This window comes from Mustela nigripes, chromosome 4 (genome assembly GCF_022355385.1).
Source record: "Mustela nigripes isolate SB6536 chromosome 4, MUSNIG.SB6536, whole genome shotgun sequence".
Taxonomy (NCBI): Eukaryota; Metazoa; Chordata; class Mammalia; order Carnivora; family Mustelidae; genus Mustela; species Mustela nigripes.
Window position 1 is genome coordinate 156989398 of NC_081560.1, and position 25911 is coordinate 157015308.

The following is a 25911-nucleotide window of genomic DNA, read 5'->3' on the forward strand; positions in this document are numbered from 1 at the left end:
TTGAATGCAGAAGCAGAAGAATCCAGCTGTCTTCTGGGAAACCAGATGTTAAAATAGATTTGCAAAATGTAATGCCCTTCTTCTCACTAAGATTTTTGTTGTTGTTTGAGAAAATATATTTTCCATTATGGGTTTATTGTTATCTTAAAAGAAATTGATACATGCAATAATTTTTAAGAGTGTATAGGGATCCTGAGTCCAGAAAGTTTGAGAACCACTACTATATGTTGAATTTTGTTTGTTTGCTTTATTTTTGACATTATTGATGACAAGTATTCTACACGTGTGTATTTTCTAAGTAACCAAGTATTATCGAACATCTTAGAATGCCGAATCATTATTTATTGTATGGAGCATTTTCTAAAATACATTACATACCCCTCAAAAAGAAGATTCTGAACACAATTTAGCATGTCCTGTTGACTGGATCCCTGTGACACCTTTGCATTTAGAACTGACCTCACTACAGAGCTCTATGCAGAGTCAATTTCTAGTGTTTGTCTCTTCAGTAAGTAAAACTTCTGCCTGTTGGCCTAAATAGCTAGACTGTAATATTAATTTCCACTTGATACAGTTTAAAATGCAAGCATTTCCCAACCTGTTCACAAAACTAGTTAAATATGTTTAAAATATATTATGAATAATGAATTTTATAGATATAAGAATTCAATTTAAAATATTTTTATTTTAAGACCCTAAGGTAGTGAGATATTATGGCTTTAAAAGGTGTTTCATGATGGAACAGAGCCAGCATATTATTCCTTTATCAGTGATTAGTTTAGAATGTGAACAAAAATGCTTTATCTTATACAGCAACTTTTGGGGAATAGAGGATTAGCAAGGTAATTTTATCAGAATTTTGAATATGATAGAACTTGGTATTAAGTACAAAGGATATCATAGATATCCTTCTTATTAGCACCTGATGAAAAATATGATAAAGAAATCAGAAATTTAACTCAGGTGTAGTTTGTTCCTCAGGAATTTAAAAATTTAAAATAAGATCAACAATATCATATGTTACCAATAGCAGAGCAGATAACCTAAGTATTTATTTACATTTTTAAAAATTATTTGTGATTATATATAGTCAAAGAGACCATTGAGGTCCATGGTAGGTATTTGTGAAATATGATTTTTGATTAGTTATGTAATTACTACATTAAATTTTTTGCTACTTACTGAATCTATGGTAGCCTCTGCCTAGAGTTAAGTCTACTATTTATTATGCCAGCTTTAAATATTTTGAGTTTTTTTCCTCAATGGATTCCTGGTGTTTTTTTCCCTGTGTTCCCTATTTGTGCTGATCTTCAATCTGTAACAGCTGGTTGGGTATCCTGTTACTCTCTATTCTTCAACACATCCAGCCCACTGCTTGTGGGCTGGCCACATTCCAGGGCTTCATCCTTAGTGTTCTCCTTCTGTAGGACTCCTAGATTGCATTTCCAAAACTCCTCAGGAAACCAGATGTAATAATTGTGGTAGATCCAATTCTTAGAAGACTTATAAAGAAATGTTCTCTAACCTTTAATTTAGTCTGATGTCTGATGTCAATACCCAATAGCTTCTTGAGTTGATTCTCTAATTTTTAGTTTACCATGGCACAACATGCTGCCCTATTTTTTCTTGTGAAAGTATTAGGTTTTGTGGAAGATTTCTATTGTACAAGCTAGTGTAGGGCAATGGCTATTTTGTGAGTTTCCTTTTATTGATCTGTGGTGTACTGTCAGCCTCTGAAATTGCCGATGATTTGTATCAGGTCATTTCAAGTATTAATTATCAAGAACATAGCCATCTTAAAACAAGAGACTTGATAGACCAAGGATTTTTTTCCATGTCATTAAATTTTTTTTTTTTTTTTAATTACAAGCAACAGAAAGCTGGGCCATGTATGCTTCCCTTAGGAAAAAGGGGGATTTATTGGAATGATACATATACATAGATCAGAACCAAAAAGCAAACTGGAACAGAGATTGGCTGCTCTCTGTGCCCCTGCTATTCTTCCACTCTTGGCTGGCACTCCTTTCCGTATTCCTTCATCTAAAATCTGGAAAGACCTCCTTCTGATTACATACTAGGAAGCATCAATGCCCTTTATGCAAGACCACCCTAATGGGTAGCCACTCAGGCTACAGATGGCTGCCCTTTTGTTGAGTTCCTATCTCTGCTTCCACCCATGGCCATTCCTGCACAAAAAATAGGAACAATGCTCTAGGGACTACAGAAGCAAACACTGGATATAGCAACCATGAAACAGGCTCAGTGTATCTTCCCTCAAACCTTTACACCCTTCCAGCCACTTGCCTTTCTTCCCTTCTGTAAAGCTTCTCGACAGAGCAATCCCTGCTCATTGCCTCCATTTCCTAACTTCCCACTCATTCACTAGTCCGGTTCATACAGTTTCTGCCACCACCATTCCCCTGAATCTGTTGTCAGCCTCTGAAATTGCCGATGTGTGTCCCCAAGATTTCACAGTTATTCATTCTAGTAGGCATACTTTTGATCTAACCATTTTCCATTGTTTAACATCATTGACCACATTTTTTTCTTGAAACTTGATCCTCCCTTCATTTTTAACACCTTTTCTTGGATTTCATATCTCCTTGGCTATTGATCCTTTATCTTCTTTGTCAGCTCATATCATGCAGGCCTCAGAGATACTGCAGATTTAGTTCAGACCCCTGCAATAAAGCAAAGATTACAATAAAGCAAGTCAAAACAAATTTTTTATATCCCACTGTATATAAAATTATGCTGACACTATACAGTAGCTTATTAAGTGTATAAAAGCATAATATCTAAAAAACAATGTACATGCCTTAACTTAAAAATACTTCATTGCTAAGAAATGCTGACCACCATCAGAGCATTTAGTGAGTCATAAATTTTTGCTGGTGGAGGATCTGGCCTTGATGTTGGTAACTACTGACTGGTGAACGAGGTTGGTGGCTGATGAAGGTTGGGGTGGCTATGGCAGTTTCTTCAAATAAGACAATACAGTGTTCTTCATCAGTTGACTCTCCCTTTCACAGATGATTTCTCTGCAGCATGTGATGTTGTTTGATAGCATTTAACCCACAATGGAACTTCTTTCCAAATTGAAGTCAATTGTCTAAAACCCTGCCTCTGTTTTCTCAACTATGTTTATGTACTAATCTACATCCTCTCTTGACATTTCAACAGTCTTCACCAGGACTAGATTCCATCTCAAGACATGATCCCAGGACCCTGGGATCAAGCCCCGCATCTGGCTCTCTGCTCAGCAGGGAGCATGCTTCCTCCTCACTCTCTGCCTGCTTGTGATCTCCGTCTGTGAAATAAAAAGAAAGAAAGAAAGAAAGAAACCACTTTCTTTGCTCATCCATAAGAAGTAACGCCTCATCTGTTAAAGTTTTATCATGTGATTGCAGTTCAGGCACATCTTAGGCTCCACTTCTAATTCTAGTTCTCTTGCTATTTCTACCACATTAGCAGTTACTTCCTCCACAGTCATGAAACCTTAAAGACATCCATGAGGGTTGGAATCCACTTCTTCCAAACTCCTGTGAATATTGCTATTTTGACCTCTTTCCATGAGTCACAGATGTTCTGAATGGCATGTAGAATGGTGAATCCTTTCCAGAAGTTTTCATTTGACTCTGCCCAGATCCATGAGAAGAATTCCTATCTAGGGCAGCTACGGCCTCATGAAACATATTTTTAAAATATGACTGAGAATTCAAAATGACTCCTTGATCCATGAGCTGTGGGCATGAAGATAGCGCTCAATTCATTCTCCGTCAGAGTTCCCGAGTGACCAGGTGCATTGTCAATGAGCAGTAATATTTTGAAAGATATCTTTTTTCTGAGCAGTAGCTCTCCACATTGGGCTTAAAATACTCAGTAAACCATGTTGTAAACTGATGTGCTGTCACCCAGGCTTTATTATTCCATTTATAGAAGACAGGCAGAGTAGATCTAGCATAATTTTTAAGGGCCCTAGAATTTTCAGAATGGTCAACAAGCATTGGCCTCAACTTAAAATCACCCTAGAAAGGGAATCAGCCTATCTTTTGAAACCAGATATTTACTTCTCCTTTCTACGAAAGTTTTAGATGACTATTCCTCCAGTAGAAGGCTATTTCATCTGAAATAACACTGAAAAACCTGTTGCTTAGTGCAGCCACCTTCTTGAATTAATGTACCTAAATCTTCTGGATAACTTGCTACAGCTTCTACATTAACATTCGCTGCTTCCCTTGCACTTTTAGGTTATGGAGATGGCTTCTTTCTTTAAACCTCATGATGCAACCTCTACTGGCTTCCTACATTTCTGTAGCTTCCTCACTTCTCCCAGCCTTTATAGAATTGCAGAGAGGTAGGGTCTCGCTCTGGATTAGGTTTTGGCTTAAGGAAATGTTGTGGCTGGTTTGATCCTCTATCCAGATCTCTAAAACTTTCTCTAATATCAGTAGTAAGGCTGTTTTGTTTTCTTATCATTTGTGTGTTCACTGGAATAGCACTTTTAATTTCCTTCAAGAACTCTTCCTTTTTATTCACAACTTGGCTCTCTGGTGCAAGAGGCCTAGTTTTCAGCTTATTTCATACATCAGTATATCTCCTTCCCTAAGCTGAATCACTTCTAATTTTTGATATAAAGTGAGAGGTGTAAGTCTTGCTTTCACTTGAATACTTAGAAGCCATTATAGGGTTTTTAGATGGCCTAATTTCAATATTGTTGTGTCTCAGGGAATAGAGACTCCCATGGAGAAGGAGTGAGATGGGAGAATAGTAGGTCGGTGAAGCAGTCAGAACACACACATTTATCAATTAAGTTTGCCATTATTTATGGGTGTGGTTCTTGGTGTCCCAAAACAATTATAGTTGTAACTTCAAAGATCATTGATTATAGATCACCATAGTAATAATGATGAAAAAGTTTGAAATATTGCATGAATTATCAAAATGTGACACAGAGACACATAGTAAGCAAATGCTTTGGAAAAGTAGTGTTGATAGACTTTTTGATCCAGGTTTTCCCAAACCTTCAATTTGTAAAAATGCAGTATCTGCAAAATGCGATAAAGAGTGATAAAAGGAGGTATGCCTCTTTTCCCCACAGATCTGTCCTTCTATTAGTTTTGCACAACAGTTACTACATAACTGTGACATAATGATAACCCTGTAAGTTAGGGGGAGATCCTTTATTTTGGCATTAGAAACATGCTTTTGCCTAGTGAGTGTTGATTCCTTTTCTGGTCACTCACAGATCATATTCTTACAAAACCCAGTCTAGAATTTTCAAGTTTTTACATATTCTTAAGTCATATAACCTCTGTTTATGGTGAGATGTCAAAGTTTGCCTGTTCTCCTGAACTTGGAAATAAAACATTTTACGTTGTTTATTTTGTAGTCTATGGGAGGGTTCCGTGATTCCCATTATGCTTCACATTTAGAGCAGAAGTAGCTGTTAGATTTTGCCATTGTTTTGGCCCAGACTTCCATGAATCTTCGTTCCCTATTCCTGTTGTTGTCTTGGTTCAGACTTTGTTTCCTCTGATATAAAGGTCCTCCAAGGCCTGGTTTGACTTCTAGTTTTCCTCCCTCTAGCCTCTTCTCTACACTGCTGACAGAGTAATCTTCTAAACATCCAGATGTGATCATGTCGCTCCCTGCTTAGAAGTCCTCAGTGATTTTTCCCTTTTCCTTCCACCCAGCACATCAGCTCTGCTCCATAGCTTGAGGGCTTCGTGATATGGCTCCTGCCTCTCTTTCCAGTCTCATCTAAACTGGGCCATTCTCCATTTCTGATTTTGGTTCAACCACACTGCTTCCTAAATCCTATATTGCTCAGCCTGAGGTAACAGTTAGCTGTCTTTGACAGTTACCAGTGAAAAAAAAAACCTGCCCTTGGTAGGTTAAATTATTGAAGATATTTAAAGCTAAGTCAACATAACTTCATTCCTGGGAGGTGATTCATTGATCTCATTTTATAAATTTGTTATTTTTATTAATTACTGTGTATATATGAAATATATATATATACACGAAATATATATATAAACAAAATATATAGTGATCAAATTTGACATTCGTTCCCACTAGTATTTAAGATGTTCTATAGCACAAAACAGCCAAGCAGCAAACTTGGCCCGAGTATTTAATAAAATTCTTATTTAACTATCCTAATATTTATAGTAAGGAATGATTTACTTTTACAAATAGTTTATTTTGATTTTATTTTCCTAAATCAACATACTAGTTCTGTGAATTTGAGTGTATTGCTACAATTTACCAAGATTTTGTAACTATTAGAGATTTGAATTGATAGCTGCAAAATGGACTTTTTTTTTTTTTTTAAAGATTTTATTTATTTATTTGACAGAGAGAAATCACAAGTAGTCGGAGAGGCAGACAGAGAGAGAGAGAGAGGGAAGCAGGCTCCCTGCTGAGCAGAAAGCCCAACGCGGGACTCGATCCCAGGACCCTGAGATCATGACCTGAGCCGAAGGCAGCGGCTTAACCCACTGAGCCACCCAGGCGCCCCTGGACTTGTTGATCGAATCAGTTACTCATTATTTTTTATTATTCAGCGATTCCACAAGTGAGCTAAACAATGTTCTTTGGGACCCTCTTTTATTGAGAAGGAGTAGAGGAAGAAGTAGGAAAATAAACTATTGAGTCTTTCCTACATTGCTAGGACACCATTTCCTTAGTATACACTTAGTTTTTCTCCTTATGTTGATTTCCTCTACTTACATGAGTTGTTCCTAAAGCTATCAAATTTCATTCAGCATATATTTGTAAAAGATGAGAAGGTAATAGTCACAAAGGGTTGTTGTGGAAACAAGCTGATATGTGTAACACACCTACTGTCACAGGATAAATTCTTAATAAGTGATAGCTACTATCTTAGAGACGTTGATATATGGTGGTTTAAGGATACAGACTTCAGGGTCATTCAGAGTTTGAATTCCTACTTACCATCTCTGTGAACTTGGGCTTGGTACTTCAGTTTCCTTATTCATAAAGTGGGGTGTAAATACATATCTCATAGGAATGGTATATGAAGGTACTTAATATAGCACCAGACCTGTAGCAAGTACGCAGTAAGTGACTTGTTTTACTATGCCGCTGTCATAGGAATAGCCATTTGTTGAGCCACTCATCACATTGTAGGTTTCGTACAAGACCCTAGATGATATGGTTTGATTCTAAAACCGGATTCATATCCTACACATATAAGATGATTTTAGTTAGGCAATATATATAATAGGCTGGATCACGTAGACTAATCCTAGCAGAAATATTAACCAGTCTTCAGTGAGCCTAAATCTAGTCAGTACACAAGCAAAATTTCTACTTGTGGCCCTATGAGAATGAATCGGTTGGCCCCATTTATCTCTAGGAGAGGAGGAAATGTGGGAGAGTCAGTTCTTGGTAATCATGAATGTTTTTGCTACATAGTGTATGAGCTGATTCTGAAAAGGCAAATGGAAATCAATTCAGTGGATTAAGAAGAAGGAGAGGAAAAGGAAACTATTGTGAAAGCAAAGAAATTACATTTAGAGTAAAGGAGTGAATATTAAGGAAGAAAGTTGTATTTTTTTTAAGATTTTATTTATTTATTTGACAGAGAGAGAGAGATCACAAGTAGACAGAGAGTCAGGCAGAGAGAGAAGGGGAAGCAGGCTCCCTGCTGAGCAGAGAGCCCTCATGACCTGAGCTGAAGGCAGCAGCTTAATCCACTGAGCCACCCAAGTGCCCCAAGAAGTTGTATTTTATTAAGCATCAGTAAGCTGGTAAGAGAGCTGAGAATAAACCCTGAGGTAGTTCTATAACTGAATATTGGCCTGGTAATATTTTATTTATAATTATAAAATATAGATAAATTACATATTATGGACCTTATGGTTATTATTTTGTGAAAAGTGTGTTAATGGATAGATTCTGTGCTATAGGAAGATTGCACTGTTAGATGCACCTTGGATTCCTAAGGACTTAGTGTTATCTTTTTCTCCCCCATCACCTTTTTAACTCAAACTCATCACCTCACCCATCTCCCTTCTGCTAACCATCAGTTTGTTCTCTATAGTTAAAAGAGTATTTCTTGGTTTGCTTCTCTCTCCTTTTTCCCTTTGCTCATTTGTTTTGCTTCTAAAATTCCACATATGAGTGAAATCAAATGATGTTTGTCTTTCTCTGACTTATTTCACTTAGGATAATGCTCTTGAGCTCTATCCACATGGTTGAAAATGGCAAGATTTCACACTTTTTGTGGCTGAGTAATATTCCAACGTGTATTTATGCCACATCTTATTTATCCATTCACCAGTCAGTGGGCATTTGAGCTCTTTCCATAATTTGAATGTAGTAGATAATGCTGCTGTAAACATAAGGGTGTATGTATCCCTTTGAATTAGTATTTTTGTCTTCTTTGGGTAAATACCTAGTAATGTGATTGATGGGTGGAGTAGCTCTAGTCTGAACTTTCTGAGGAGCCTCCATACTGTTTTCCAGAGCGGCTCTGAGGAGCCTCCATACTGTTTTCCACATCCTCTCCAACACCTATTGTTTCTTGTGTTGTTATTAGCCATTCTGACAGGTACAAGGGGATACCTCATTGTAGTTTTGCTTTGCATTTCATTCATAAGTGATGTTGAGTATCTTTTCATATGTCCGCTGGCCATCTGTATGTCTTCTTTGGAAAAATGTCTGTTCATGTCTTCTGCCCATTTTTAATTGGATTGTTCATTTTTGGGTGTTGAGTTTTTTAAGTTCTTTATAGATTGGGGTACTCACCCTTTATCAGATATGTCATTTGCAGATTTCTTCTCCTATTCCATAGGTTACCTTTTAGTTTTGTTGATTGTTTCCTTTGCTGTGCAGAAGCTTTTAATGTTATTGAAGTCCCAGTAGTTTACTTTTGCTTCTGTTTCCCTTGCCTCCTGAGATGTGTTTATTAAGAAGTTGCTGCCGAGGCCAGAGGTTCCTGCCTGTGTTTTCAAGGATCTTTCATCCATTTTGAGTTTATTTTTGTGTGTGGTGTAAGAAAGTGGTCCAGTTTCATTCTTCTGCATGTGGCTGTCCAAATTTCCCAACACCATTTGTTGAAGAAACTGTCTTTTTTCCATTGGATATTCTTTCCTGCTTTGTCGCAAGTTAGTTAACCATACAGTTGTGGGTTTATTTCTCGGTTCTTGATTCTGTTCCATTGATCACATTATGTGTCTGTTTTCATGCCAGCCCCATACTGTCTTGATCACTACAGGTTTGTAATATAACTTGAAGTCTGTAATTTTGATGCCTCCAGGTTTGCTTTGCTTTTTCAAGATTGCTTTAGGTATTCAAGGTCTTTGGTATTTCCATACAAATTTTAGGATTGTTCTAGCTCTTTAGGGAAAAAAATGCTGTTAATATTTTGGTAGGGATTGCATTAAATATGTAGGTAGGTTGCTTTGGGTTGTGTAGATATTTTAACAGCATTTGTTGTTCCAGTCCATGTGCATAGAATATCTTTCTATTTCTTTGTGTCACCTTCAATTTCTTTCATTGGTGTTTTATAATTTTCAGAGTACAGGCTTTCACCTCTTTGGTTAGGTTTATGCCTAGGTAGCTCATTATTTTTGGTGCAATTCTATATGGAATTGATTCCTGAATTTCTCTTTCTGCTGCTTCGTTAGTGGTATATGGAAATGCAACAGATTGCTGTACATTGATTTTGTGTCCTGTGACTTTACTGAATCGTTTTTCAGTTCTAGCAGTTTTTTGGTGGAGTCTTTCAGGTTTTTTATGTTTACTATCATGTCATGTCCAAAGAGTGAAAGTGTTACTTCTTTGCTGATTTGGATGCCTTTTATTTCTTTGTGTTGTCTGACTGCTGTGGCTAGGGCTTCCATTACTATGTTAAATTAACAGTGGTGAGAGTGGACATTCCTGTCTTCTTCCTGACCATAGAGGAAAAACTCTCCATTTCTCCCCATTTAGGATGATATTAGCTGTGGGTTTTTCACCTATCACCTTTTATTATATTAGCATTATCTGTTTTAATCCTGGTACACCCAAAGTGTAGTCACGGTGCATAGAAAGAAATGAGCTCTAAAGGTTTTATCTTTTTACCTGAACTGCTAAAGTTGCATCAAAAGAAAAGAAAACCTTCAATGAATCAACATATGAAATTTCACATGCATGTTAACTATTGAAAATAATATTTGTGGAGCTCATAAAAATAGTGTTACCTAAACACAAATGTAAAAGAGCCATTAACATGAGTGGAGCATGTACAGTGTATGAGGGGCCATGCCAGTTACTTGATACCCATTATCTCAGAGAGACCTCATAGTAACCCCATAAGGAAGATACTATTTATATCCCTGTTTCCAAACTTTATCAATTTATAGGCATGATACAACTATTTTCATTTTATATTTAAAACAATTTGGTCCTAAAAAAGGTAAGTCAGTGTTATATATTTTATCTGTATATCATGTATCTATCATCAAATTAAAATCTCTGTTTAAGTGTTTATGATTTCTGCAATAAAATAGTTTAAATATAGCTAGTGGGAATTATACTGCAATGTTAACTTCTCTGTTTTTAGGGTTTGGACAGAGGATCCAAAGGCCAAATTTCCACTTTTAGCAGTTTTATTTCAACTGTTAACCAGAAGAAAGAAGCCGCTGAAAACAGAAGTTCACCTACACATCTTGTTTTCCCTAACATCAAGAATGGTAAAATAATAATGACTATTGAAAGTACACATAGTCTTTATATTTTGGCTGAAAAAGTATTATCAAACTATTAAAAAGTAGTTTTTTGGTAGATTAAATTAATTAATACAATATGAAAAAGAAATAAGCTATATAAATATTTACACAAAGGAGCAAAATTGTTATTTTTAGGTGACTGTTACCTAGGGTAAGGTATGAATGACATACAAAGCTTGTGAATAATAGAATTTGATTAGGCAGCCAGACACCTTACAAATATATGAAAATTCAGTAGATTTCCTTTATTTGAAGAATAATCAATTAGAAGACTTGATGGAAAATAATGAAATACTTAGAAATAAACCTAAAAGAAAGTGAGCTAAACCTGTATGAAAAACTTTATCAAAAGACTAAAAGGTCATGGGATGGAAAAACATGAAGGTGTCAGGTATACCCAGTTTACTCTCTACATTTAATACATTTTTCAGCAGTTTTGTGTGGGGGGCAGGTAGGATCTTAAGACAATGATGGCCTATGTGATCTATAAGAATCAGTGTCCAAGAAGATGCAATGTAATGAGGAAGCCCATTCCTCTGTAGTACATATATTATAAAGCTATTATATTTGCAGTGCTGCCACAAAGACAGCCAAATAGATCAGTAAAAAATGTAGTATATAAGTGGTATTCAATTATTCAAAAATGGAATTAGGATGACTAGTTAACCTATTAAAAATAATAACTTGGGATTTTTTTTTTAAACTACAGAAGTACTAGAAGAAAACACAAGAGGTTGTTTATATATATATAAAAAAATCTCTTGGCATGATAATGCCAAAAGCCATAAAACAAAAAATTGACAAGTTTGAGTATATAAGAAAATTTAAAACTTCCATGGGAACTTTTTAAAATCCTAAAGTATAAACATCTACAAATGTCATAGTCTGTGAAAAACATATCCTTGATCATAAAGACTATTAATAAAACAATAAAAGGAACATCCCAATGAAGAAAAGGCAAGGGATCTGAGCAGACTAATCAAGAGGAAATGTGAGCAATAACTACACATGTGAAAGGTTGCTCGATCTCACTTGTATTTATAAAGAAGTACAAGCTACAATAAGAAGTTAACATTTTCCTCTGCAGTTGCAGAGAATGAAAGGATTTATATCTGTGATGTTGTCTAAGGAATGTGAAAATTGGCACTTTTATGAATGGGTGGCTTGGAGTACTACACCTCTATTAAGAAAAATATGGTATGTGTATAAAGTGTCTAGAAGTGCCCACAATACACTGTAAAATGAAAAACACAAGTTACATATAATAGGTCGACGATGACTCCAGGTTTTTAAGAGTAGGGAAACATTTATACTTCTTCAAGCATATAAAGAGGTATGGAAGCATGCCCACCAGTCAGTTTAATGGTTTCCTCAGGAAAGTAGAACTGGCTGTATATTATAAATATGCTTTATTTCTTTATACAACTCTGTATTGTTTTGTCACAGGAAATTTCCATTACTTGCCTAATTTTAAGTTCTCTTGACCTGTAACAAAAAAAATCTGTGAAGGTTTAAATGTCCCTGTACCCAAACAACACAAAATAAACCTAGAAATGTTTAAGGACATAGTTTTTGGTAAATTCCTTGTGTCCGTAGCTGTGTGTGGCATAAATTATTCTCACACAGATTTTCATTTGACAGTCGATGCTCGTGCTAGACCCATATTCTGCACTTTTGCAGGTCAGTATTTACCTTATTTCATTTATCAACCTTTGCCTTTGATGACTTCTTTCTTCTCTTATTTATGCACTCATGGTGCACGCATGCTCGCGCGCGCACGCGCGCGCACACACACACATATTCTTTCACCTCAGGCTCACTCCAAGGAGCCACTAGTCAGTCCCCCAGTCCACAGCAAAACAAAGCAAAGCTGTAATTACGGTACCATTAAAGAAAGAAAGAAAGAAAGTAAGCCTATTTGATGGGGAGAGGAGTTGAGAGAAATGATACATATTTTAGACTTGTTAACTGGATAACAACTATAAGTTATATTTGTGTATTATTTGTGTATACGTTACCTTATTTGAGCCTTGCAACAATCACATAAAATAGAATAGATACTAGAATTCCTGTTCCATTCGTTTTCTATTTATATATAACAAATTACCACAAACCTAATGGTTTAAAAGCAACACCCATTTATTAGCTGATGGCTCTTTAAGTCAGAGGTCCTGGTGAGTGTGACTGGGTTTTCTGCTCAGGGTTTCACAGGGTGTTGGCTGGGCTGGACTCTGTGGGAAGAATCCTCCTCCAAGCCTCTTCAGGTTGCAGGCAATCCCTGCCGGCTGCAGCCGGGGCTGCTCTCAGCTCCTAAACAGACCATTTACACAGTCTGCCACCTCCTCCCACAGACCTTGCTGAGTGCTGTAGCTTCCTGTTGGAAGGCCAGCAGCAGGAGCCCTCGTGTTGAATCCCTTTCATGTTTCCAATCTCTCTGACTTTGTCTTTTGCAGCCAGTGGGAGAAAATTCTGTGCTTCTAAAGGTCTCATGTCGTTAGGTTTTGCCTACCTTGATAATCTCCCTATTTTAACCTCAGCCAGTTATTTATATCTACACAGTCTCTTTTGTCATGCAATATAATGTAATCCTGACAGAACACCAGAAAGCTGAGACTCATGGGGGCCATCTTAGTTTCTATTTATCACACCATGTTATAAGTATGGAAACAGGCTGAGAGAGGGTAAATTAGTTGGCTGGGGTCACTGTTAAGTGTTAGAACCAAAATCCAGTCCACATTTTGTGACAACAAAACTCTTGTTCCTCTATCTGACAGATAGAGGAAATTCCTGATTGACTTGTTTCTCTTTCCTGATTAATCATATCACATTAATCATACAACTCTAATTACATCATCTTCATACTCCCTAATGCTTCCAAAATTAAATAAAAAATTTTTACCTTGACACTCAAGGACGTTCAAAATATGACAGCTTTTCAATGTTAGCTCCCACTTTTCTCCTACATATAACTACATTTTTGCTATTCTTTTGGATGCCTCATACCTTACCTCAGAGATTTTGCCAGCTTGTTCCCACTGCCTGGAATGCACTCTTCCCTCTTTTCTACCTGACACATCCTTATCTATCCTTCAAAGCTACTTCTTTATTAAACCTTTGCTTATTCTCTCCAACCAGATATAGTTCTTCCCTTCTTTGACTTTCCAATTAGGTTTTCTTTTGTTATTACCTTTTATCAAGTCACCCAGTCTTATGTATTATCATTTGAATACTATAATCTCAGTTTGTTCCGTGAAGGAATAAAACCTTTGTAATCCCCTCAGGCTCTAGGCAGTTCCCTTGTCCAGCAGTGATTCTTAGAAGTATAGTTGACCAGTTAGCTGACTCTTGAATGACATAGGTTTGAACTGCATAGGTCCACTTATATGCAGATTTTTTTCAGTAAATACTGTACAGTACAGTGAATGTATTTTCCTTGTGATTTTCTTAACATTTTATTTTCTCTAGCTTATTATTTTAAGACTTTGTTACATACAACATACAAAATATGTGTTAACCAATAGTTTATGTCATCAGGAAGGCTTCTAGTTAATAGTAGGCTATTAGTAATTAAGTTTTTGGGGAGTCAAAAGTTATATATGGATTTTCAACTGCATGAGGGGTTGGTGCCCCTGACCCCCCACATTGTTAAAGGGTCAACTCTATTGCATAGAGCCAAACAAGAGACAACCCAGGACAGAGGAAATAGCTCTCAGAGTGAATGTGCCAAAGCAGTGACAGCAGCCACAGCAGCAGCTTCATTCAATGCTTACTCTGCCACTCATGGTTCTGAATGTGGTACATATAGGAAGGGAATTCATTTAGTCCTTACAGCCACTGAAGGATGGAATCCTTCTCCTATTTCAAAGGTAAGGAAACTTAAGCCACAGAGAGTTTTAAGTGGCTTGCCCAGAGTGAACTTACCTAGCTAATGAAATGGCAGACATAGAAAAAGGAAGAGAACCAAGGATAGTTTTGGATAATACCTTCATTAAAAGAAGAGTTGGTGAAAGAAAAGAAAGTGAGTCCTGAAGGAGGGAAATGAACAACGTTGGGCTGTAACTTAGAAATCCAGGAAAAAGCAGGGCACCTGGGTGTCTCAGTCAGTTAAGCATCCAACTCTTGGTTTCCGCTCAGGTCATGATCTCATGGGTTGTGAGATCAAGCCCCACGTGGAGCCCTGTGTCAGGCTCCAGGTTCAGTGGAAGGTCTACTTGAGCTTCTCTCCCTCTGTCTATCCCACAACGTGCACGCATGCATTCTCTCTTTTTCTCTAAAATAAATAAATCTTTAAAAAAAAAAAAAAGGGTGGGGAGAGAGAGAGACAAATCAAGGGAAAAGAAAATTTAAAGAAGATGATATAGTGTCATTGCTAAGTGAGAACAAGAAGAGTAAGCACTGAGACAACAAAGCAAAGGATTTGTTGTTAATGTGTTTATTGATGACTTTTAAGAGAATGGTTTCAGTAGGATGGTATGAGGAGAATTTAAACTGTAGAAGGTTAAGAGGCAGATTAATAGCAAGGCTATGGGGGCAATGTAGACTGCCCAGATTCAACTGAAGCTTAGCTGTACTGAAAGAAAAGCAGGGTCTTGCAGAGCAGTGTGGTCAAGGAAAGGATCTCATAAAGAGAGAGACTAAAACTGCAGTAGGAAAATAGAATAATAAAATGAACTAGTAGAATAGAGAAGTGGTATGAGGATAGAACCAAAGAAAAATGCAAAGCGTAGGGGTTGGGATGTCAGCACCAGCAAGGTTACAAGAGCTCTCATGACTCACACTACAGAATTGAGGGAAGAGAGGAAGTAGGAAGAGGAAATGGAAGTAGAAAACTCAGTTCTTCTTGCCTTGAATTCACTAATCTCCTTGGAGGGTGTATCAGTTTCTTCCTGCTGCTGTAACATAGAACACAAACTTGATAGCTTAAAACAACAGAATTTTTTCTCTTATGGTTCTGGAGGCTAGAGATCTGAAATCCAGGCATTGGTAGAATTGGTTCCTTTTGAAGGTTCTCAGAATCTGTTCCATGCCTCTGTCCTCTGGTAATTACCAGCAATCCTTGCTGTCTCTTGCCTTGTAGATGCGTCTCTCCAATCTTTGCCTCTCCCTTCACGTGGCATTTTCTCCTGTATTCTTTCTGTGTTTCCCTTTTTTTGTAAGGATACCAGTCATTGAATTAGGACCTACCCTAATCCAGTATGTCTTCGTCTTAATTTGTTTGCATCTACAAATTGTCAAATAAGGTCACATTCACAGGTCATAGGAGTTAGGACTTCAAAATATCTTCAAACATATCTATTTCACAGACACAGTTCAGCCCACAACAGTTTTAAGAATCTTAAGAACATTGAAATGACTCCTATGGAGAATGATAGTCAAAAAGAAAGTCATGACTATCTCTAACTTTTTTTGTTTGGACTCTGTTCAGATTCAATAGCTTTTGCTTCCACACTGATTCCTTTATTCCATTTTGTCTATACTGAAATCCTGATATCTGAACCAACTTGTTTGCTCACAACTTACCTGCCTCCTATTAGGTAGATGTGTGACTCTGAATGAGTCCCCACCACTTGTCTGTTTCCCTCTCATCTGTGCCGGTCTTATGGAATCTAGACTCAGCCCCAACCTGAACTTGGAGTATTTGTATATACCACTCTAGAGGAATAGCCCTCTTCGCAGACTTCTTTTCCTTTATTGGAACTCCTAGTGCTGACTTCTCCTAGCTGTTCTGTCTGGATGTCCCCTGGATTCAGGTACGACTTGGAGTTCCTATCTCAGGGCTGCTGCCTAAAGAATTCCTTTACTGAATGGGAAGTTAGACTAAGTCTTTCCAATGTAAGCATGTTTATAATTCTTTGATCTTTCAGGAAGCCTCTTTTACTTGCCAGTAAGATTGTTTCCTCAAAGATGCATCATTCTTGGCAGTTATTACAGTTTCCTCCCTCTTCTCTGGTAGCAGGACCTATGCTGGGTATTCTCTAACAGCTTGTCTTCCCATCTGATCTTCAAGTGGTATTAGAGAAGCTGCAAAAGCCCAGCGTGGGTTTACCTAACAGCTGAGGGATGCCTTTCCTCCCTGTAGATCACATGACTAGGTCTGCCTGTCGAGTTGGCTGTCCTTTTGGAGATCAGAGAAGTGTAGGAGTTTTACCTACTACAACAGCTGTTAGGGATGATACATCTTCAGAGAAACAATATAAATGGTAAGTAATGATGGAGGGGGGATTAGCACTATGTTCTCTCTTACTCTTTTGTGTCTTCTTTCTAAAGTGATTATGCCCCTGTCAGACTTCTTTAAAACATCTTTAAACAGCCCAGAACAGCTTTAAAAGAGATGAAACAGTTTCTCCCCATCTCTTGTATAATGTCTTTGCACTCTCGGTAATTCAGAAAAGCGTAGACAGGAACTCTGAGGTTTATCTCGAGGGCACTGTTTCTCTTCCAGCTCAGTGCCTTTCATGAGTTTACTCTAAAAGAGCCCTGATAGGACATCGTGAGCCCTGCAGTTTTCAGCCTAATTCTGGAGAAATACATCCCATGATCTTTGCCACTCTGAAATAGCTCATGGAAAAACAAAGTGGTCTTTAGCTCAAATGGGTGATTGGATCGGTGTGTGGTGGTGTCCTATGATTTCTACACAGGTAAAGTACCACAGAGTTTTCACAGTTCCTCCAAGAGCAACTTTAGAGGCAGACAGAAAAACAAGCTGTTAGAAGAAACCCAGCGCAGGACTTGCCATCTGGGGAGAGAAAAAGACTTGAAATAGCTGCTTTAAGAATCTTACCCTAAAAAAAAAAAAAAAAGAATCTTACCCTAGAAGAATTATCTCCAAAGCCTCAAATGACCCCATCTCCAGGTTTCTGTGGAGAATGAACTGATTTTAGACTAAATCTCCAAAATCCTTCTCTGAGTCAGAGTGAGTACCTTAGACTTGACTTTCTTAACTGTGCCAGCAGGAGAAGAATATCTACTGAGAACTTAGAGTACCCTGCTGCATTTATCTGTTCACTTATCTGTCTCTTTACTAGTCTGGAGTAAATTCTTAAGCTTCTGTTTTAAAGAGGGCAAGCGCTCTTCTTTTTATTTTTTTTATATTGAAGTTAATTTTTTGAATAGGTAACATTTGTGTGTCTCAAAGAATCAAAACTATAAATAGTGTGTTTCAGATGTCTCATTTTTATTTCTTCCCTGCTGTCTTACTATATTCTTTCTTGTGTTTCTTTATCCAGAGGAAAGCAAAAATAAATGTACATACATTCTCATTTCCTGTCTCTTCTTAAAGAAAAGGTAACTGCATATACATTGCCCTGCACCTTGTTTTTAGTGTACCCTGGATATTTTTCTATATCAGTACATAAAGAGCTCCCTTATTCTTTTTTATAATTATACATCACTCATAGGATATATTATAAATTATTTAATAAATATCCTATTAAAAGAAATGAATTGTGTCCATTCTTTTACTAAACAATGCCACAGTGAATGAATCTGTACATACGTCTTTTTGTGTTTTCTGAGATATTCCCGGAAGTAGGATTGTTGGGTCTGAGAGTAAATGCATCTACATTCTCCTTGAATTTTTAATTCATTTGTGTATCTCCAGGAGCCAGCCTCTATGGTAGGTACATAGAGTCTTTACTCAGAAAATAGTTTGCTGAATGAGGAAATGTATGGGAGACAGTTTTTCTAGATTTCTGGTCAGTTTTCTCTCCTGGAATGTCAGACCTGTCTCTGTAATAAATTCTCCAGTATAAGGCATCTGTTCCACTAGAGGTAACCTTCTGGAAAAAGGACTTTTGAATATTTTTATAACTAGACCCATAAAAGAACATTTCACCTATGTTTTTGTTGTAGTTTTACAAACATAAACATGACTGAACTTAGTAAAAAGTACATCTCCCAAAACTAATGAATCTATTACAATATATTTAGCTCTGGTGGCTAAAGTCCTGTGAGTCAGATTTTTTCCCCCTCTTTCTTCCTTTCTCTCTCCCACCTTCTATTTTATTTTTTGCCAAATGTTCAGAAAAGTCGCCCTATAGACAATGATGTAAACACCACCTGTTATGACTAATCCACTCTGGTCTTCTTGTTTCAGTTGCTGCCACTACCGACGTAGTGAGGCATCCTTCAGTTTGTAGCTCATTTATTTCCTGCCTGGCACCCACACACTCTAAATTATGATATTAAATAAGAACTGAACATTTGAGTTAATTACCACCAGTAAGTGTCATTGTGACCTTAGACATTACACTTAGCCTTCATGAGCCTTCATTTGCTCATTTATAGAATGAGGAATTGGGGCATTATGTGTTGTAAAATATCCTCTACACCAAAGTTTTATGATTTAAAGTGTTTATTTTGTTTGATCCTTGTTGAGTTGTTGTTTTTTTTTTTTTTTGACATTTCATAATTTCCCAGGTCCTACTTCCATGTAAATTTAGGATTCAGTTTTGCTACTTGTTTTTATACATGGTAGAAGGTTTGGCATTATTCGATAGTGGAAAAAACATGGGTGTTGTAACTTATCCGGATGGGTTTGAATCCTGGCTCCATAACTTACGATCCTGGAAAATTTATTTAACCTCTCTGTGCTCGTTTTTTCCATCTGTAAAATAGCATAATAAAGAAGCTGCCTCATGGGGTTGTGAGGATAAATGAAAAAAAAGCATTTAAAAGCATTCCATGCCTTATGAAATTCAGTAAATGTGAGTGATAATATTATAGGCAGCTAAGTTGTAGGGAAGGGATTGTGATGAACAGGAGTTTCTATTACTCTTATTTCATGGGTAACTGCACAAATTTTTAAAAATTTGACACCACATATATGGAATGTAATCAACAGTAATATATGGTTTTAGTAATAATAAATGGAAAGCAGAAGAAGTTGGTGCTAAAATTAAGAAAAAGAACATTATAAGCTCCTATGAACCCACCCAGTTGCATTGCCCTTTCTGTCCAGAGGTAACTCCTATTCCTTTGATTTTTAAAAAATAATAATTTTGTTATCTTTATACGTTCCTATAAACAATATACCGCTTAAATTATATGTGTAATTATATACACACACATACTGCCTGGTTTTGAAAAACAGAATGGCAAGCACAAACCTTGGATGTGTAAGGGTCAGTGCCACAATTAGGTGAAAAGATGGTCTGAACAGAGTCTCTGAATCGGATCTGCCTTCAGCTTTCGCAGGAATGTGAGTTCTTTCTGGGGAAGTCAGTGAGCCAAGGTCATGAGTGAGTCCTGGGAAACAAAGGACAACTATTGGCATATCTGACAGAGCTGTGATTTGTTGGACTATGTATGCTTTAGATGTCTGGCAGAAATATGACTCTGCAGCTGTCAGGAGTAGCCCAGGTTAAAGCAGTGAGGTGAACTAAGCACCCTCAGCTGATTCAGATAGCACAGCAAGAAATGGAGAGCATTCATCACCCCACCGGCTAGACCAGCTGAAGTATGGAGAACAGTCTGGGCCGGGCTCACCTGTTCCTTCTAACTTCAGTTAAAAAAGAAGAGTAGAAAGGTAGTCAGGATCTTGGTGATGGCAGGCATCAAAATTACTCACTCTTAGGCCATTCTGTTCTAGTGTGTGCAGAGTAATGCCCTCACCTTCCTGTCCTTTGTATAAGGTATCTGTCTCTCTGGAAGCTTGTAGAACCATCTCTTTGACTCAGACCTTCTGAAATTGTACAGAGCGGTACTTGGTGTGGGTCTAGTTTCAGCCCTTTTGCTACATGTTTCATAGGCCCTTTTCATCTAGGAATTCATGTCCTTGAATTTCGAGGAATTTCCTAGAAACTTTTTATTGATGGTTTCCTCCCATCTGTTTCTTTTATCCTTTCTTTCTGAATCTCCTATTATTCAAAAGCCAGACCTTCTGAATGTCTAGTTTTCTTCTTTTTTTAATTAATTAATTTATTTGACAGAGATCACAAGTAGGCAGACAGGCAGGCAGAGAGGGAAGGGGGAAGGAGGCTCCCCGCTGAGCAAAGAGCCTGATGCGGGGCTCGATCCCAGGACCCTGAGATCATGATCTGAGCTGAAGGCAGAGGCTTTAACCCACTGAGCCACCCAAGCACCCCTGAATGTCTGGTTTTCTTATTTTTTTTTCACTTTTGCTTTCCCTTTCTTTGTTCTTTTGCTATATATTTTTGGGCATTTCCTCAAAACCCTTCTACTAAGTATTTTGTTTCTGCTAGTATGGTTTTAATGAACAAGAATTCTTTTTTCCCCTCTCTGAATATCTCTTTATTGATAGAACCTTCTTATTTCCTGGCTGTACTATCTTTTATCCCTCTAACTAAATTAGTGATGGGTTTTATTTTTATTTATGTATGCATGTATTTTAGTCTTGAGGGTTTTGGGAGTATTGTTGTTGTTGTTTTATGCTTATCATGCCGTAAATTCATAGGAAATGGGTTCCAGCAGCCCAGGCTCCTTTCCACTGGTTCTTACAAAATGTGCTTTGCTGAGTGGGACAGGCTGGCACTTCAGTTGGACCCAAGTACCTTTCTTTTGGCGTCCTTCTCTCTCTGATCATTTTCCTTCATGAGCTTCAAGAAGCTATCTCAGCTCTTTGAGTGCTTAATATGCTCAATATATACATTAATTCTCTTGGCAAGAATCTTGCCTTTAACTTGGTTCTTTACAACAATGCCAACAGCAAGCTGGGTAACACTGTAGACTCTCCCAGTTTTGCCATCATAACATCTGTGGGGCATTCCTTTTTGAACAGTGCCTGTTTCCTTGATGGTAACAATACCATCTTTTTTGTAGATTGGCATTTATGTGGCCAAAGGAACACCTGCCTGTTTTCTAAAAGGCCTAGAGAACATACAGTGGGTGCCTTTCCCCTTCCCCTATGAGTTGATGATTTTGGCAAATTACTGGAAGATGGTATTTTCAGTGAAATGCTAGTGATGGGTTTTTACATTTTTTCCCCCTTCCCTGCATGATTTCTGACTCTTCCAGGCTGCTCTTGTTTATTTGCTTTGGTTTCTACAAAATTGGAATCCCTTGAAGTCTTGTTCATTCATACGCTGGTGATTAATGCTGGCTTGAGGCTTGGACTTTAAATAGGTTCTAGCTGGAACACCTGCTCCTGGCCTTTTCATGGACTGCTTGGCTTCCTCAGAGCATGATGACTGGATTCCAAGGCCGAGCACCCCAAAAAGAGACACCCAAGCAAAAGTTGTATTGACTTTTGTGACCTAGTCCTATAACATCACTCTGTCACAATTTTTCATTAGTGGGGATCCACTAGGGCTGGCCCATATTCCAAAGGAAAATAATTAGACTCCATCTTTTCATGGAGGAATATAAAAGAATTTATGGGCTTATTTTAAAACAACCGCATCATGTGAATGTAAAATTCTGAAAGAGAATCCAGATCTTTTCACTCTTATTTTAGAACTTTCTCTTCTATCCTGTCGTAGGACAGGAAGTCATAACTAAAATCAGGTGTTTCGATGACATATGCATGGTGAGCTTCCATGCTGCTTCAATTTCTTGATTAGACCTCCCCATATAGTTCACTCTTGAAATTTTTTTTTTAACTTTTTGTTTGGTTTTTAAATCCTATCCATTTTGTTCTTAAATAGTTGTAGAGATGGAAGTTAGAAATTATTAAACTAGTGATTTTCAAGCCTATTTTTATTTTTTATTTTCATAGCAAAATACTTTTTTGAATAGTAAATTTTTTCTTAGAGTGTCATTATATTAAGCAGAGAAAACTGAGCTGCTCTGAGTAAACCCGTCCACCAGCACCAGTCCCATGAGGCGGCCCTTGAAATTCTTTGGAACTTTGGGAACAACTGACTCTTTTATTTTATAATGTCAAAATTGAGGTTTAAGTGTTTCAGTGATATGTCTAAAGTTATGAATGTTAGTAACTGAGCCAACAACAGGAACCAACAATAATATTGACCAAGCCCCCTATTTCCAAGGCTGGTGCTTTTTGTTGTTGTTGTTGTTACCTATCTGTTATTTGCTTAATTACAAATTACTCATGATGAAGCTTAGAGTAGAGCATTTGGCAACAGTGTATCGCCAGCAGCAAACCTTTTAAAACAGCAATTCCTTTCCAGCAGTAGAGGGACAAGGAATAGGCCCAGGGTCCTCCCACTGAACATCCAACCTCCACAGAGACTCCTGTTTACCTTTGATGCTGTCACTGCCATCTGTGCTAGATGGCCAGGAACAACCTTCAGTGTCCTAATCATGTGGCCTATTTAAAATGTCAGTCTTAATTTTGATGGCTACAGTTGTGGAAAACCACATATTACTAGTTTCCAACCAGAGTCAGCTTATGATAGCTTCTTGAAAACAATGAGTAAGCTGGCAAATTTGGCTGATAATCTCACACCATTCTACATAGTTGTATTATGATCTTCACAGTTTTTTTCAATGTACTTCCAGCCCCCACCAGAACCCTTATTCTTCTTGCACTAGTTTCAAGTGCAAGTTTTACTTAATGTTTCTAAGCAACCAACTAAAATTGGCAACACTGTATTAAAAGCAATGGAAAATGATTACTGCTCATCAGTTTAGCACAGTGTTCCCAAGTATTGGCTGAATGAAACCAAAATGACAGGTTTTCACTGATAAATATATTTTGGCTTTTTTCAGTATATTTACGGTATTCTATATTGCAGAAAAACCTGCATGTGATAGAACAAAGAATTGACTATTTATAATATCCATTTGAGATTTAATTAATCTCTCATCACCACATTTATTGATTTTCTCTTTTGAATTAGATTTTAATAACCATCTGTGAGAACAGACTGAAAGTCTGTCTCTGGAAACAATGCCTTGATATTTAGGGACATGAGCGCAGCTGTGAGCTGTTGTTCTTCCTTTCTTAATAGCTGAATGTCACATCCTGTAGTTTGGCTTTCATTTACTAATGTAAGCAAAGGATCTGCCTTTCTTTCTGACTCAAGTTCCATTTACATAGTATGTTAACATTCTGTGTTACTTTTCAGTCCCAAGTTACCTTGTGATCTAAAAATAAATCCTTTCTGGGCCTCTGGTTCTAATCTCACCCTATTATCCTCTTGGCCTTAGCATTACTATTTCTCTTACATAAGATCTTCCCACTCTCAGGCTTTGCCAAAATCCAGTTCTCCTACTAACTAAAATTCACTCTTCTTCCACCTCAGCATGGTATTAATAAAAATGAGTGGGTATAAAAATGTGTATATATGCTCTGTGAGTGAATAAGTTAATTTATATTTGAATGAGTCTGTGTGTATCTAATAGTGGGTGTTTATAGCCAGGTTGGGAAAGGTGTGTGGGAAGGGATAGGAAAGGAGGGTAAGCCTGGTGAAGAGGAAGAGAGACTCTAGAGGAGCCTCAAGACAATAGTAACAGGACTACTGTTGGAGAGAGGAGACTATCATCTGTTTCTTTGCTGCTGAGATGCCCATTTCTTTAAAGATTTCCAAATATAATAAGAAACCATATGTAGAGACATCTAATTTTACTTGCTAATGAATGGAACCTCTGTCCAATAGGTAACTAAAGTAAAAATGACTAGAAATGGGATATTTCCATCTTTAATTAAAGGGTGTAAAAATCCGTTATAGCAGTGAATTAAAGAAATTTAATGTTTTATACTTTCAGCACCATTGTTCTCTCCTAATACTAAACAGTGTTTCTCAGTGTGACCCTCAGACTGGCAACATCAACATCATCTGGTAACATGTTAGATATACAGATTGTTGGGCCCCACCACAGACCTACTGAATCACAAACTTTGGGGATAGGCCTAGTAATCTGTGTTTTAACAAGCTCTACAGGTGCTTCTGATATACAGTAAAGTTCAAAAATTATAAGAAATTGGCATCTCTGTAGGATCTTCTAATATGAAAGATAATTTACTGTAAAATATACCCTAACACTAATGAAATTTATCTTAGTTTATTGAAGTTAGTGATAGATCCAAGGATAGATACTTGATGGGGAGAGTGGATAAGGAAGGAAAGACCTTATAGCTATGTTCCTACTTTGATGATTGATATAGTTATGTTTGCTTAGTTGAAAATGTATCCTGATTACATAAGAGTAGAATTAAATTCTATGTATGTACATTTGACATTGTAGAATTTAGAATATATAGAATATTCACCTATTCTATTGGTTTGGAAGTATTAATAATTGAGAAAATACAATGGCCAAATAAAATGCCTATGGATAGGCTCAACAGCAGAATGAGGAGACAGAAATAAATGAGCTGAAATATGGAGCACCTGGGTGGCTCAGTTGTTACGCGGCTGCCTTCGGCTCTGTTCATGATCCCAGGGTCCTGGGAGGGAGCCCCACATTGGGCTCCCTGCTCAGCAGGAACCCTGCTACTCCCTCTCGCACTCCCCCTGCTTGTGTTCCCTCTCTCGATGTGTCTCTCTCTGTCAAATAAATTAATAAAATCTTCGAATTTTTTTTTAATGAGCTGGAATGTAGTACAATAGAAATTACACAGTTTGAGCAATAGACAGAAAATAGACTCAAAAGAAAACTTGAATTATCTCAGAGACCCGTGGGACTGTAACAAAAGAGGTTACCTTGTCATTGTGTCTTGGAAAGACAGGAGAAAGAGGGTAGGCTGAAAAAATACTCAGAAATGACTGAAAGCTTCCTGTATTTAGCAAGAGACATAAACCTACAGGTTCAAGAAACTGAGCAAACCACATACAGGATAAACCCAGAGAAATATATGTCAAGACATATGATAATTAAACCTCTGAAAACCAGCCAGAGAAATACAATACCTTACCTTATAGAATAAGATAATCATAAACCGAGAACAGTGAAGAGATACAAAAGGTACAACTTCTATACTTCACTCCAACTGATAAAATGATAACACCAGTAGACTATGATAAGTTATGTGTATATGATATATTTCGAGCAACTTTTCAGAAACACCACAGATGAATCAAAATGGAATTCTAAAAATGTTCAAGTAACTCACAAGAAGATAGGAAAAATTAAAAAATAGAAAACAAAAAATAAAATGACAATCTTAAGCCCTAATGGATCAATAATTACATTAAATGTAAATGGTCTGAAATATATCAATTAAAAAAGATTGGCAGGGTAGATTAAAAATATGACCTAACTATATACTATCTACAAGAAACTCAAATGTAACAGTATAGGT

At 37.2% G+C, this 25911-nt stretch overlaps 1 protein-coding gene and 1 pseudogene across 1 annotated transcript in view; one reads left to right on the forward strand and one right to left on the reverse strand.

The window, feature by feature from the left end:
• Nucleotides 1-25911, forward strand: part of HECTD2 (HECT domain E3 ubiquitin protein ligase 2) — a 72601-nt gene that overhangs the window by 9107 nt on the left and 37583 nt on the right. Inside the window, exon 2 of the mRNA XM_059395902.1 lies at nucleotides 10580-10709. Coding sequence (XP_059251885.1) covers nucleotides 10580-10709 — 130 coding nt within the window. The remainder of the gene's footprint in view (nucleotides 1-10579; nucleotides 10710-25911) is intronic.
• LOC132015458 (large ribosomal subunit protein eL21-like) lies at nucleotides 21141-21631 on the reverse strand (annotated as a pseudogene).